Below are 13,570 nucleotides of genomic sequence, written 5' to 3' on the forward strand. Positions count from 1 at the left end.
TCTTAAAAGGTATTTAGGGTAAATTAGAATAGAATGACAACACAGAAAGCCAAGAGCCAGGACTGGAGGCTGTAAACAAACTTTATGGGACCATGGGAAACTTGGTCACACCCATGGTAAGTGGTCATCCCCTGCCAGAATAGGGATGTTGCCAGACCAGTGAGGTTCGACCTGTAGTAGGTAACAGTTACAAGATATTGGGAGATGAGACTTGACTTAGACACTGTGCCCTAAGAGAATTTCCTGTGATTGACAGTAAGATGTTAACTATTTGTGATTTTCTTCAATTCCCCGTCAGTCTACCAAAACAGGGAAGAAAATTATGTGGTTAATTCTGACTGGACTTTCTCTTCCTTGTACCAATTTCTGTAACCCTTCCTCACAGTGTTGTCTCTTCTTAAAATCACTCCAACACACTGCATCCCCTTCAATGAAAATCGTGGCCCCTGACCACTTACCAGATTTTGGAGTGGCACCCATCAAAAATTATTGCCCACCTTTGTGGAAGACACACATTTCTGGTGCTGAAGCTTCTGGATTTGACACCTAGGCTATGTCTACACTAGCCCCAGAACTTCGAAAGAGGCATAAAAATGAACCTAATCAGAAGATGCTAAAGAGGTGCCGCCATGAAGATGCAGTGCCTCATTAGCATAATGGAGGCCGCAGCACGTCAAAAGTGCCGCTTTCGATCGCACGCAGCTCGTCTACATGAGGTCCTTTTCGAAAGGACCCCACACGCTTCAAAATCCCCTTATTCCTATAACCAAATAGGTATAAGGGGATTTTGCAGTGTGTGGGGTGCTTTCGAAAAGGTCCCTGTGTGGACGAGCCATGAGCGATCGAAAGTGGCACTTTTGAAGTGCCATGGCCACCATTATGCTAATGAGGCACTCTATATTCATGGTAGTGCCTCATTAGCATCTTTCAATTAGGTTCATTATCATGCCCCTTTTGAAGTTCCGGGGCTAGTGTAGACATAGCCCTAGTGATGGATCTTATGGGTATGTGTCTCAGATATGCAGCCAGTCATGAATTGTGTATGAAGGTACATGTTCTGTCACTTGGTATGCTTCTTTGTGCCCTTATGTTTGGTAGTTGACGCTGATGAGTATTTGATGAGATACCGCTTTGTTTCAGGCAATGCATTTTACCGACTTAAAATGTGATGATCATTCATACGTGAATATAAACACTATGTAGAAACCTTTAGCACTGACTTTGTCAGAATGGTGATCTTTTAAATTTTTGGTAAAGATTTTACCAGAAATGCATAAATAAAGATCTTGGGTACTAATGTACTGAATAGGGTTGACCTCTCCTAAATTGCTTCACTGCCACTTACGTGGTATGCGTGGTGTTGTAAGAGACACACAGGGTAAGCAACATAGTTCTTCATAGGGTGACACAATAATTGATTTAGGCCTCGCTAGTGCTGTGAGCAATTTGCTCCTAAGATACGTCTCTCATTAAACCTACATAGTATACAATATGGTGGCTGTTATAAAGTATATTGTGAAAGCCAGTTCAAGCTGACAGTAAAATGGACAGCAGCCTCTTGAAAGTAGGGAATACTAAGTAGAAATTGAAGACAACGGAACTAAAGTGATTTCTACCCCTTCCCAACAAATGGGAGGGTCTGGGCGGTAACAGCTGTAAATCTCCTTGCTAGTTGGTATTGCATTAGCTACAAATGGGGTTAGTGGCTGCACCTCTTGCTGATTTTAATGATGGCAGCAAATATGGTTGGACAATATCTTAATAGCATTCATGATTGTCTCGTTAAATGCGTCTTTTTGTGCTATTTGGGGAATTAAATCAGTGCGCGCATCTGATGTGCGTCAGATCTAGGTGACAAATATATATACTAATGCGTTCTTAAAAATTTAGTATTTAGACTCCAGTTGGGTTAATATCAGTCTCTAGTAATCACTGATTTGTGCCAGGATATTTGGTGTGGTGGGGGTAAGGAGACAGGGAAGAGAATATTTTGCTTATCTTTGTCTTTAATTTTGTGGACTAGAGTTTTTTTCTTTTTTTATTTTGTTACAGTATATGTCTTTTTTTTTTTTTTTTCCTTTTCCTGGCAGTGTTTTAGAGCACTTTGCTGCAAGGGACCACCACCTCCACGACCTGAATATGACTTGGTTTGCATAGGTCTTACTGGTTCTGGCAAGACAAGTCTACTGTCACAGCTTTGCAGTGAAAGTCGAGAGAATATAGTTTCTACAACAGGTATGTACTGCTGTCAGGAAGATTTTTTTTTTTTTTCAACCAAAATAAATGTTTCTAATTTTTAGATGGATGACTGTTAAATTATTGCATAAGTTCATTCCTTAGAATAAAAATAATTGGTGAGATTTAATATGTTTCTCTTTTAATAATTCAAGGGCGCACAATGAAAAAGGAATACAGAAACTAAACTATAATATGTAGAATAAAGCTAATTTTTCATATTTTTCATAGCCCAGAAGTTTTGATTTTTACAACAAAATTTATAAAGTTTGATTCCTGATACATTTACATCAGTTAGTCAAACAGAACATATTTATCCTTTTGGCCACTTCCAATTTAGGGTTCTTTTGGTTATTTACTAGGTTGGTTCCATGTTCATTGTACTACTGTGTGCACGTAGTTTAAAAGCATGTGTGTTGTCATGGTTTTTTCCCTGGATGAATGGTGGCACTAACTGGATTATATTTGAAGTATCTGCTGAAGGCTTTATAACTCTTCAGGATGGTAATTAAGAAATTAAGTTTTAAAATCTTTTGCAGTTTTAAAATCTTTTGTTTTCAACTGCTTAATTAAACAAATGCTAAGGCGGTTACTCTCACAAAACTTTGACTTTTTTCTGGGGAATTTTCACAAGAACATAAAATCTGGTACATTTTGAAAGTGAAAGAGCTCTCCATTGACATGGGTGACCATATGTAAATGGTTAATTTCTAAAGGTTTTACCCCCTCCTTTGGGATTTTCCTTAGACACCAAAAGGGAAGAAAGGAACTTTTGAAGCCTTACTCTTTAAAGTACTTTGCTACATAGGCAAAAAGTGAGGGAAAAGGTGATAGTAAACGGGGTGAGATGAGGAAACTAGAGGACAAACTTTAGGGCATAGGTCCTTCCACAACAAGTCACCACAGCATCGTGAAATATGTAAGTAACCAAAAGAAAGAACTTAATCCAGGGATCAGCAACTTTTCCAAGGTGGAGTGCTGAAATTTGGCCTTTTGACCGTTATATATGGTCCAAATTCCAGTGATACTTTTTAAAGTCACTCATAGTCCTAACTACAATAGCTTCATTAATAAATAAACAAACAATTTACCATTTAGGTGGTGGTTGGTAGCATTATTTGATCTTTTGTTAATCCACAGGTAGCATGGCTTTGAGTAGGCTTCTGGCTGCATGGAGGAGGACGGACAGGGCTGAGGTTCTGCCTCATGTGCCAATGAAAATCTGCTTGCATGCCACTCTTGGCATGTGAGCCGGGGGTTGCTGACCACTGACTTATTCAGTGATCACTATCTATTTCTTGTCACAGCCTTCTCTCTTTGGTCAGCAGAAGAAAGCTGTATTTCTGGTCACAGCCCTCTCTCTTTGATCTCAAGCTCCTGACCAAAGATAAATTCCAGAAAAATAAATGTGGAAAAAGGAATTAAATACAAACACACACAACTAAAGCTTATGAATCTATTTGTCCAGCGCCAAATGCTTGTAAGTAAATGTAGAAGAACTGGGATTGTGCCTGACAATGAAAGGTAATTGTGACATGCTAGGCATTAATACAAAACAGGTGAAATGACTAAAAACAAATACTTGGGTATAAAATTAATGAGGAGTCGAGATTAAGGTATGGGTACCTTCTTCTGTTTCCCCTCACAACCAATCCAGGTCTCTTTAATTTTGAGTGCTGGTGCTGAAGCTGGAGGGAGGGGTATGACAAGGGGTGCCTTGACCAAGGGCTCCCACTTTGTGTTGGGCTCTAGTTGCTAGTCCCAGATGGGCTGGGGAAGGACACGACTTGCTGTTTCCCAAATAGGCTGCTCCCAGTACAGGTTCAGACCCACTGCCAGGAACCTCCCTGGCTGCAGGAAGCTTCACATTTGCTGGCTGGGAGCTCAGCTCTGAAGGCAGTGCTGCTGTCAGCAGCAGTGCAGATGTGAGCATCGCTTGGTATGGTATTGCTACATTACTTCTGTGCTGCTGCTGTCAGTGGTGCTGCCGTCGGAGCTGGTCACTCTGTAAGCAGCTGCTCTCTGATTGCTGTGTTCTGAAGGCAACAGTGCAGAGGTTAGGGTGGCAAAAGAAAAGGATATCCCCCCATCCAAACACTTTTTTGTAGCTTGGGACCACCATGGTTACAACACTGAAATTGCACATTTAAATATCTAAACCCATGAAATTTACAATTTTTAAAATACTGTGTTGTGAAGTTGACCAAAATGGACCCTGAATTTAGTAGGGCCCAACTTTATAGGCCTATTTGTATTCACTGTCTTCTATCTGATCTGTATCTATTGTGACGGAGTAGCGTACTAAACTCAGTGAACATAATTATTATAATGGATATAGTCTATTTCAAAATGTCTTATCAAATAAGTTACTAACACTTCTTGTTTCTAATTTTAGGTTTTAGCATAAAAGCAGTGCCATTCCAGAATGCCATCTTGAATGTAAAAGAACTTGGAGGTATAACACTTTTGATCATTTGCATATCAGATAGGTATTTTACTTTCATTTCGCTATATAAAGGTACAGTATCAAAGTCCCACAGTAGAATATCACTAATTGATAACTTCACTATGGGCACAGTAAATAGAGAGCTGGTTAAAGTTGGGAGCTGTGAAATATCTTCTTGTTCAGACATAATACTTTAAATGTCAGAAAAATAAAAAAAAATTGTGACTAAAATTCATGAATTGGAATATATCAAAGTATCACAAGTTGAGGAATGTGCAACAGATGTTCATGAAATAAATTGGATTATAATGCATGGTATATTTCTTAATCTCTTGAATCCTGAAATGAGTGTGCATGGTATAAATGTAATTAATTTAGGGGCAACTTGTAGCCTTGCTGGAGTGACCACACAGGAGGGTATTCTGTTGTTCCCCTTGCTAGCTACCTGTATCACATCCATGATAATATGGAAGAGGAAGCATTTACTGAAGAACTGCTATGTTTGAGACTCCACTCTAGAAACGGTTCTCTTCTTGGCGTGTAAACCATCTCAAGAGTAGCCAATTTCTAAAGGATTAAGAAGACACACATAACCTGAAATCCAGTCATTTTTAAGAAAAATTGTTTTTTTCAGGTAGTTACTTGCCTACTAATCCCCCTATCAGCTTTGCTGGTTGTACATTTTTTTTCCCTATGTTAAAAAAAGATTCATTCCCTTTTAAGTGAAAAATACAAATGACAGTACAAGGAAAAAACTACTCTCTTTGGTGGTTTCAAGCTCTGTCACAATATTAAGATGTTCTGGTTAATTTCGTTACCTGTTACAGGGTCATTTTGACTAATGAACTTGAAGTTGTCGGCTTAGCTGGCCAACAGGCATCTGCGTTAGTAAAACAAAATGGGAAGTCTTTTGGTTGTGGGGGGGCAAATTTCTGATCTTTCCCCTGAACTTCTACTTAAGGCACCCACTTATGGTCTCTATATCTTCCCTCTCACTTCCCTTCCATAAGTACATCAATACAGTAGCAAATTGATTTTCAAGGATTAGCCTTTCAACAAGGTTTAAACTTAGTTGTTGTAAACACTGTCATGAGAAAACTAGATAAGTTCCAGAGGGAAGTCTTTCAAGGTACAAAATCAAATCCATGGTTCCTTCCTAGTTGAACTTACGCTGAGGAAGTTCTGAGATAAATATGTATTAAATTTAAATTAGTTCCCTTTTGTTACACTAGGCCTAAAAGTTCTAGACACTGAGGCTATGTCTACACAGCACTACCCAGCACAGGACTAACTATTCCAAATTAGCTTATTTCAAAATAACACAGCTCCACACAGAATGTATTTTGAAATTGCATGTCTGGACGCGCAGTGCCTGTTTTGAAATAGTGACATCAGATGCCATTATGGCCTATTTTGAAATATTACTATTCCATGTCTTAACAGTGCCCATTTTGAAAAAGGTGTTATTCCTCCTGCAATGAGGTTTACAAAATTTGATATGCACCTGCTATTTCAAATTTATTTCAAAATAGGATATACACTATGTAGACACGAGCAAACTTATTTCAAAATAACAGCTGTTTATCTCAAAATAACTTTGTTGTGTGGCCATAGCCTGATGGTCTCACCTTAGTCATCTATTCCAAAAGGGAAGCTCCTTTAGTGGTTGGTGCATAGCGTAACTATTATGACTACACTAAGATTTTGTCATGGTTATTTTTAGTGAATATCACTTACAGGTTGCAAGCAGTAAACAAAAATTCACAAAAGCCTGCAACCTGTCTCTGACTTCTACTGGGAGAGGGCAAGAAGGGGGATAAACAAAATGCTGCAAGGGATTACAGCTGAGCCTACTACAGCCACTTCTCTGGTGAGTTGGAGGCCACTTTTCCAATAGCCTTTGGGCTGGTTCAGAAGTTTTAGAGGGTCCAGAAAGTCACGGCGTCTGTGACCTCTATAATAGTATTGTAGCCTTAATTATGACACATTTATCCAAACATTTATATTGTCCTTGTCACCATGGTGACTGACAAGTGACATCTGAATTCCATTGAGCTGTGCATTTCTTTACTTTGTGACACTGGGAAGGTCACTTGGGGCCAAATTTTGGAGTTTAAATGTAGTCAGTTAAAGTTACATGTATGATAGCTGGATACTGATTAAAACTTGAGGCCACCAGCGGCCGCCCTGATGATCGAGTATTTTTAATACTTTTTGAAGTGGGAGGGATGGTCTCTGCTGGACTGTGGTGATGATTCTTCTAAGGGGAGGTAAGGGGTTTGGGAGGTCTAAAAATGAAGGCGTCACTTGGAAAGAGATACAGGGCAGCAGTTACAAATATTTATGTTTTCTGTAGAAGTGCTGTGAAAGCTGGAACACCTTTGACTTGACTGCAGTGTGTCGATTTTGTCAGACAGTGTTGGCCTTAATATTCTTCCCCTTCTTATGTTTGTGTAAATGGAGAAAAATTGCTTTATGTGGTAAACTACATCATTTTTGTATTGGTATAAACAAAGTACAGAAATAAATCTTACCAGTTTAGTTTTTTAGCTTCTTTTTCTCTGCTAAACATTTGTTCTGTAACTTCTGCTGTTGGTGTTGAGGGCGAGGGGCCTGTATTAGGTTAGTTTTGTTAGCTCTGTCTGTCCTCACCCTCCCGCCCACCTCCAACATTAATATGTTGTTGCTGAGTTTTGTTTTCTGTACTATAGCAGTCTTGTCTGGGCAGCTGATGTTGAGAATCTGGAGAGGCTGAAAGGAATCTGTCTTCAAAGGTTCATTATTCATTATGGCATGTCAATCAAAAGGGGAAAGTGCCATTTAGATTTTAATTTGTGAGGTACTCAATTAATTTAAACATTGCTTTGCAAATTTAGCCTTTAGAAATCACAAGGCTTGTCCACTTGCCTGAGCGCAGCAAAGATTTGTTTTAAATACTTTAAGGACTGACTGTTAAAACTCATACTTTTTTTAGGTTTCTTCTTTCAGCAGCCAAGCAGTTATGTGAAACAGATGCTGATTGTGTACTATTCCTTTTGTTTAGCTGAAGGAATACTCCTCCTTGTAGTGGAAGGTGGTGCATGTTTGTACTATGCTAGTTACCTCCTGGAGCTGCTAATACAGCCAGGTTTGTGTTTCTCTGTTTCTGTAGAATTATACAAATAAAATTTTTTTACAGCTTATAGAAAACACAGCCATATTTTCACACTGTCTGGTGTTCTTGGTCTCCTTAAGTCTTCATCAGGGTTCTTAGTATTTACTTGTGACCGAGCAAAGCTTTGCTTTGCTCTTGGAGTGTTCAATAAAAGGAGAAGGTCTGTTTTAGATTCCTTAAAACAGCCATTGAATTAACATGTTAAATTTCCTGATTATTTGACTCATGGAGTATTGTGACTTCTTCCATCATGTAATTGAACAGATCAGTTTATGTATTTTTGCATTGAATATGGTTTCAAATCTAATTTCTGAAATAGAAATTTTGCTTAAAAAATAAAGATTTGGAATCAGAGAGAAAATCTCTGGAGGGTTTAAACTCACAAATAGTTAAATACTTGAAATATTTGAAAAGCTATTTTTCCTTCATTTTCCTGCCAAGTCCAGTGTTCAGAGTTGTTTCCTTTTTGACATAGCAGTTCTGTAATTCTTTTAATTCTTTTCCTAAGTCACAAGACAATAAGTTTTGAATTTGAGTAAATGAGAGAATCTGTGTCTTTGATTAGACTACTCAAGAGATTTGGCATACCTTAACCCAGAGGTCTACTGTGCAAATATAAATAGCCCTCTCTCACTTAACTGAGGTATACCAGGAAGTGGAGGAGTTAGTGGTCCAGCAAACCACCAGCATGGTATTGTAAGCAGGAACTGCATCTGATTCAGTATGAAATGTGGAAGATGAGCGAATGAGAGTGCATAGACTAGAAAAATGGCAAAGCAGAGATTGACTTTGGCAGTTTCAAAATTTTAAAAAATTGAGTGCTGATGAATTTCCCTGGATACAGTGAGCAGCTTGGTTTATCGACAACATTGTCACTGCAGGGCAGCACCAATGCCAAGCTGGTTCTTGTGGTTTGACCAAGAAGCTTAATTCATAATATGGAGACGCCATTTCCGGAGTGATAGTAGTTTAGTCAGTGTGATCCTTTCATCATGATACCAAATTTAGAGCCAGTTATTGCTGGCATCTGGCATAGATGCCTACGGGGAATTAAGTCAAGATCATATACACATTTCAGAATAATCATATCAAATAACATTTACCTCATATAGCCATGTAATTTTGGAGGCAGAAGAAGCCAATTTGGTCTTTTACTGTGTCATCCTTGTAAATAGAGGGTTGATAACTGTGGTGAAATATTTCTCATTTCCAGACTGGGATGGATATGAAGGATTAATTAGAAATGGAAAACTCTGGGTCTTATTATCAACTTCTTCTTGATTGGCAAGTCGAGGCAGGAGGAGGTTTTCTCTACCATTAAATGCTAAGCCCCTTCTAGCAGTGGTCCACCCCAAGTCCTGAACCACATCCCTGGAGTTCTGCTTCTTGCTTTATTTGTATCTGTTTCAGGAAATGGTGGGTGCGGGGGACTCTCACAGTGAAATCTTGGATCTTTGAAATATTGTGGCCATTCAAGGAGTGAGGTTGAGATGGGATAACAAGTTTTAAGCAGAGGAAGGGCAAGATTTGTTACAATAAGATGACATGGCTGATTTAATTTTGAAAGTTCATATGTTTGTTGACTCATTTCTTGTTGACAATGCAGGAGGACTATGACGGAGGGATTTGATGAACAGTAGTGAAAGAACAGCTTGTTGAATCATTATTGAGGTTATTCTATGTGTAGGAGGCAGTTTAGAAAAGTAATTTCTGTACAAGACATGGATGAATCAAGGCGAACATCGGTGAGGGATAGGAATAGATAGAAACATTGTGAGGGGCAGAGTTATGCTTTGAAGGGAAATACAGGAAGTTCTAAACTGTTGAATGATCAAGTCTATCAGGATGGCCATTGAAAATCCTGAACTCCTTAAAATTATATCCTTATTGGTGTACACTAAGAAGAGATTGCAGCAACTTTAATGTTGTAAAATGCTTTCCTGGCAATACGCACTTAGACTGGTGAAAAATAGTGTGGTACAAAACTGTGTTTTAATTTTTTTTTGCATGAAGTCCATTATAAACATGGACTAATGGTCTTCAAATGTTAACCTCATGCAAAATCAATCTGGGTATGCCTTCATTTGTCAGTTTCTAGGAATTAGTTCCCAAGTCACAAAATATAACAACTTAAATTTCTGGAAAAGTACTCAAGCCACCCATTACATTGCCAGACTGGGTGGTCCTGTGTCAAGAGTGGTGTTTGGCTACAGTGAAGATTGACAATTGAACATAAAGGCTATTTTCTCTTGTTTGGCAAACTTGGATCCTTTTTTGAATGGATTCCATTTCTGCTGTTACTTTGGCCAACAGAGTGTTGTGGAGCTGTGCTGATGCCCAGGATGTTCTTCTGTCCTTCTCATCTTGGCCATAATGGCCAGAGCAGTCCTCACATAACCATCTGTTTCTTCTGACCTCCTGCGTCGGTGGTGCAGGATCCCTGCAACTGTCCACTTCTCTGCAAACTGTGAAACTCTGCTAGTCTTGGGACTCAAGGGATGGGGAGGGGAAAGCAATAATGTTGCCAACCCTAAGAATAGAATTTATAGGAACAGTGGAAGCGTCTTCACCAGCGAGAGCTTGCTTATCCCAAGGGAGCTGTGAGACCATGGTAGACCATATCAACCACTGCAGGCTCAACTACGGGGTTCTTGCTTCTGTGTCATCTGACCTTAGTAGATCATGTTCAGGCAGGATCTAGATCATCTTTGACAGGTTTGTCTAGCTTGTTCTTAAAAAACCTCTGCCAACAAGAATCTACAACCTCCTTTGGTAACACATTAGGAAAATCTTTCTAACTATAAGGATATGTAATGTCTAACCTAAATTTCCCTTGCTGGGACTTAAGCTGATTATTTCTTGTCCCACTGTTAGTGAAACAATTGATCATTATCAGAGGGGTAGCTGAGTTAGTCTGTATCTTTAAAAACAAAAAGCAGTCCTGTGGTATCTTATTGACTAGCAGATATTTTGGAGCATAAGCTTTCGTGGGCAAAGACCTGCTTCATTGGATGCATGATCATTGTCCTCCTTATAATAGCCCTTACCCTATTTAAAATCTGCTTCTAGTCTCTTCTTCTCAAGACTAAACGTTCCCACAGTATGCCAGAGTTCACCTACATCCCGTGCATGTCTTTATAGCTATACAGCAGATATGAACAAAGTGTAATTCAACAGGGTTAAATATAAAGTGCTCCACTTAGGGAAGAAAAACAAAATGTGCAAAAACAGTAGGGTCATGTCTACACAAGCCAAAAACTTCAAAATTGCCATGCAAATGGCCATTTTGAAGTTTACTAATGAAGCGCTGAAATACATATTCAGCGCCTCATTAGCATGCGGGTGGCCGCGGCCCTTCGAAATTGACGCGGCTTGTCCAGACAGGGCTCCTTTTCGAAAGGACCCTGGCGACTTCCAAGTCCCCTTATTCCCATCTGCTCATAGGAATAAGGGGACTTCGAAGTAGCCGGGGTCCTTTCAAAAAGGAGCCCTGTCTGGATGATCCGCGCGGCGGCGAGCCGCATCAATTTTGAAGTGCCACGGCTGCCTGCATGCTAATGAGGTGCTGAATATGTATTTCAGTGCTTCATTTGTAAACTTCGAAATGGCCATTTACATGGCCATTTTCAAGTTTTTGGCTAGTGTAGACGTAGCCAAGGGGTGATAACTGGCTTGGTAACAGCAGCACTGCTGACCAGGATCTGGAATTTGTGATGGATGAAAACCTCAACATGAGTTAGCAAAGCAATGCTGTTGTGAAAAATGCAAATGCAGGTTTAGCTTGTGTTAACAGAGGTATACGATGCAAGTCAGGAAAAGTACAACTCTGAGTGCTGCTTAGGTTTCATCTGGAGTACTGTTTCTTTTTGGTCACCAATGTATAGCAAGGATGTAGAGACTCTGGAAAGGGATCCAGAGGTAAGTAAGAAAGATGATCAAAGGGATGGAAGCATGAGGGAAGTGGGTGTAGTTAGTATGAGAGAAGAGCAGATTGGTTGGGGGTGTATGGGGGACAGACATGATAGTGGTCTTCAAATAATTGAAAAGCTGCCATTAAAAAAAGGTAGAGAAAAGCTGTTTCTCTTTTTTGCCACAGAGAGCAGGGCAAGAAATATTGGGATCATATTACAGCATGGCAGATTTATATTAAATCTCAGGGGCTGGGGGATGGAGACCTAACTCTAAAAACAGTAGGACAATGGGAACAGACTGTCTTGGGAAGTTGTGGGAGCTCCTTCACCAGAGGTTTTCAAAAGGCAGATAGCCATCTGTCTTGTATGATTTAGGCACAATAAATCCTATATATTGTCAGAGGGTTTGACTGGATGACTCTTGTGGTGGTGCATAACCCTATGGTTTTATGATCACATGGACGTGAGCTCTTAATAGAATTTATCTCAACATTAGGTTGGTGGAAGGGCTCTTTTTATATGTGTTAAGGAATATCACCATCCCAAATACAAGAGACAGATACCTCAAAGCTAGGGGACAGAAGCTTCTTTAGATTACCTTCACACCCAAAGCTTCTTGTCTCTTGAAGAAACTCCCTTCCACATGCCTAGTTCTCACAATATTTGTCTCTGCTCTGCAAATTAGCTGTTCATCTTAGGAACTGGTGCTTTTGTCATCAAATCTTATCATTGCTTCTGCATCTACCAGGCTTACAGAACATCAATAGGAAATTCTTTGTCAACCAGCAATGGTGTGCAGGGCAGATGCCTTGGCAATATCTTCCGTAGGTGGGGATAATCAACAGATTGCAATAAGAAATATCGACTTTTGGTTGAAGAAGGGTAGGGAAGGAAAAGCGTGAGTCCAGGATCCAAGTCATATGGATTTCTCATCTTCTGGACACCAGGGATCATGCACATCTATCCTCCAGTCCCATTAACACCAAATGTTCTGAGGAAACTCTCACATGACTCAGCAGTAATGAAACTAGTTGACAAATGTTACCATTGACAAAAACTATTAATGGGAACCTCAGAACATTTTGGTGCGTGGCAGAAAAACAGTCTAGTGAATTGGCCTAGGTAGCTAAATGAAAGAGGCTTTTCTGTTTGGATGTCAAAATGTCTCCCTAGAAACTGCGATTCCCCTGTCTCCCCATATTTTTTTATCTTCATAAGAATATATTTAGCAGCAATATCAATATACCTCATTATTCAGGTCCTTACACGTTTTGCCACAGTCCAGTTGTTATTAGATTCCTCAAAGACATCATTAACATGTTGGCTTCCCAGTTGCGAGCCCCCTCCATCTTAGGACATCAGCATAGCTTTAGTTGGTTCAACTGGACCATTTTTAAGTCTCTGGCAATATGCACTATATGCCATCTATCTCTGCAGACTTTGAAGGCTTGGAGAAATGCCAGCTCTTGCAGCTGGTTCACCTTACACCACGTTTCACAGAGATAATGCTTAAGCAGCATGCTAAGTTCTTTTGTTGTTAAAGATTTGTCTCATGACTTTTGTTTGAACCAGCTGATTTCTCCCACTCCCCTGCTTCCCATCTTTCTTCCCTAAGCCGAAGTCAAACCAGAAGGAAAATAAACTGCTTGAGCCCTGCAAGTTCACTATCATCTGCATTATACCTACAGGCAGCCTCATCCACAGATGTCAGTGTGCATAACCTTGGCTCATTTTTGTTGACATAGAGGCAAATACAAAGTTTGCTTCTTCGCAGGACTTGACATGTTGCATATTTTGACATGTTTAGAGGTCTTTCACACTACC

General features: G+C 39.7%; 1 protein-coding gene across 2 annotated transcripts in view; it reads left to right on the forward strand.

Annotated features, from left to right (window-relative positions):
- The window catches only part of ARL15 (ARF like GTPase 15), a 299,281-nt gene that overhangs the window by 116,306 nt on the left and 169,405 nt on the right, over positions 1 to 13,570 (forward strand). Inside the window, exons 2-4 of one of the 2 annotated variants that reach the window (XM_074995576.1) lie at positions 2,091 to 2,235; positions 4,631 to 4,690; positions 7,725 to 7,808. In XM_074995576.1, the coding sequence (XP_074851677.1) occupies positions 2,091 to 2,235; positions 4,631 to 4,690; positions 7,725 to 7,808 (289 nt within the window). The remainder of the gene's footprint in view (positions 1 to 2,090; positions 2,236 to 4,630; positions 4,691 to 7,724; positions 7,809 to 13,570) is intronic. The other variant, XM_074995577.1, reaches the window with a different exon arrangement.

Source organism: Carettochelys insculpta, chromosome 5 (assembly GCF_033958435.1).
Source record: "Carettochelys insculpta isolate YL-2023 chromosome 5, ASM3395843v1, whole genome shotgun sequence".
NCBI classification, from domain to species: Eukaryota; Metazoa; Chordata; order Testudines; family Carettochelyidae; genus Carettochelys; species Carettochelys insculpta.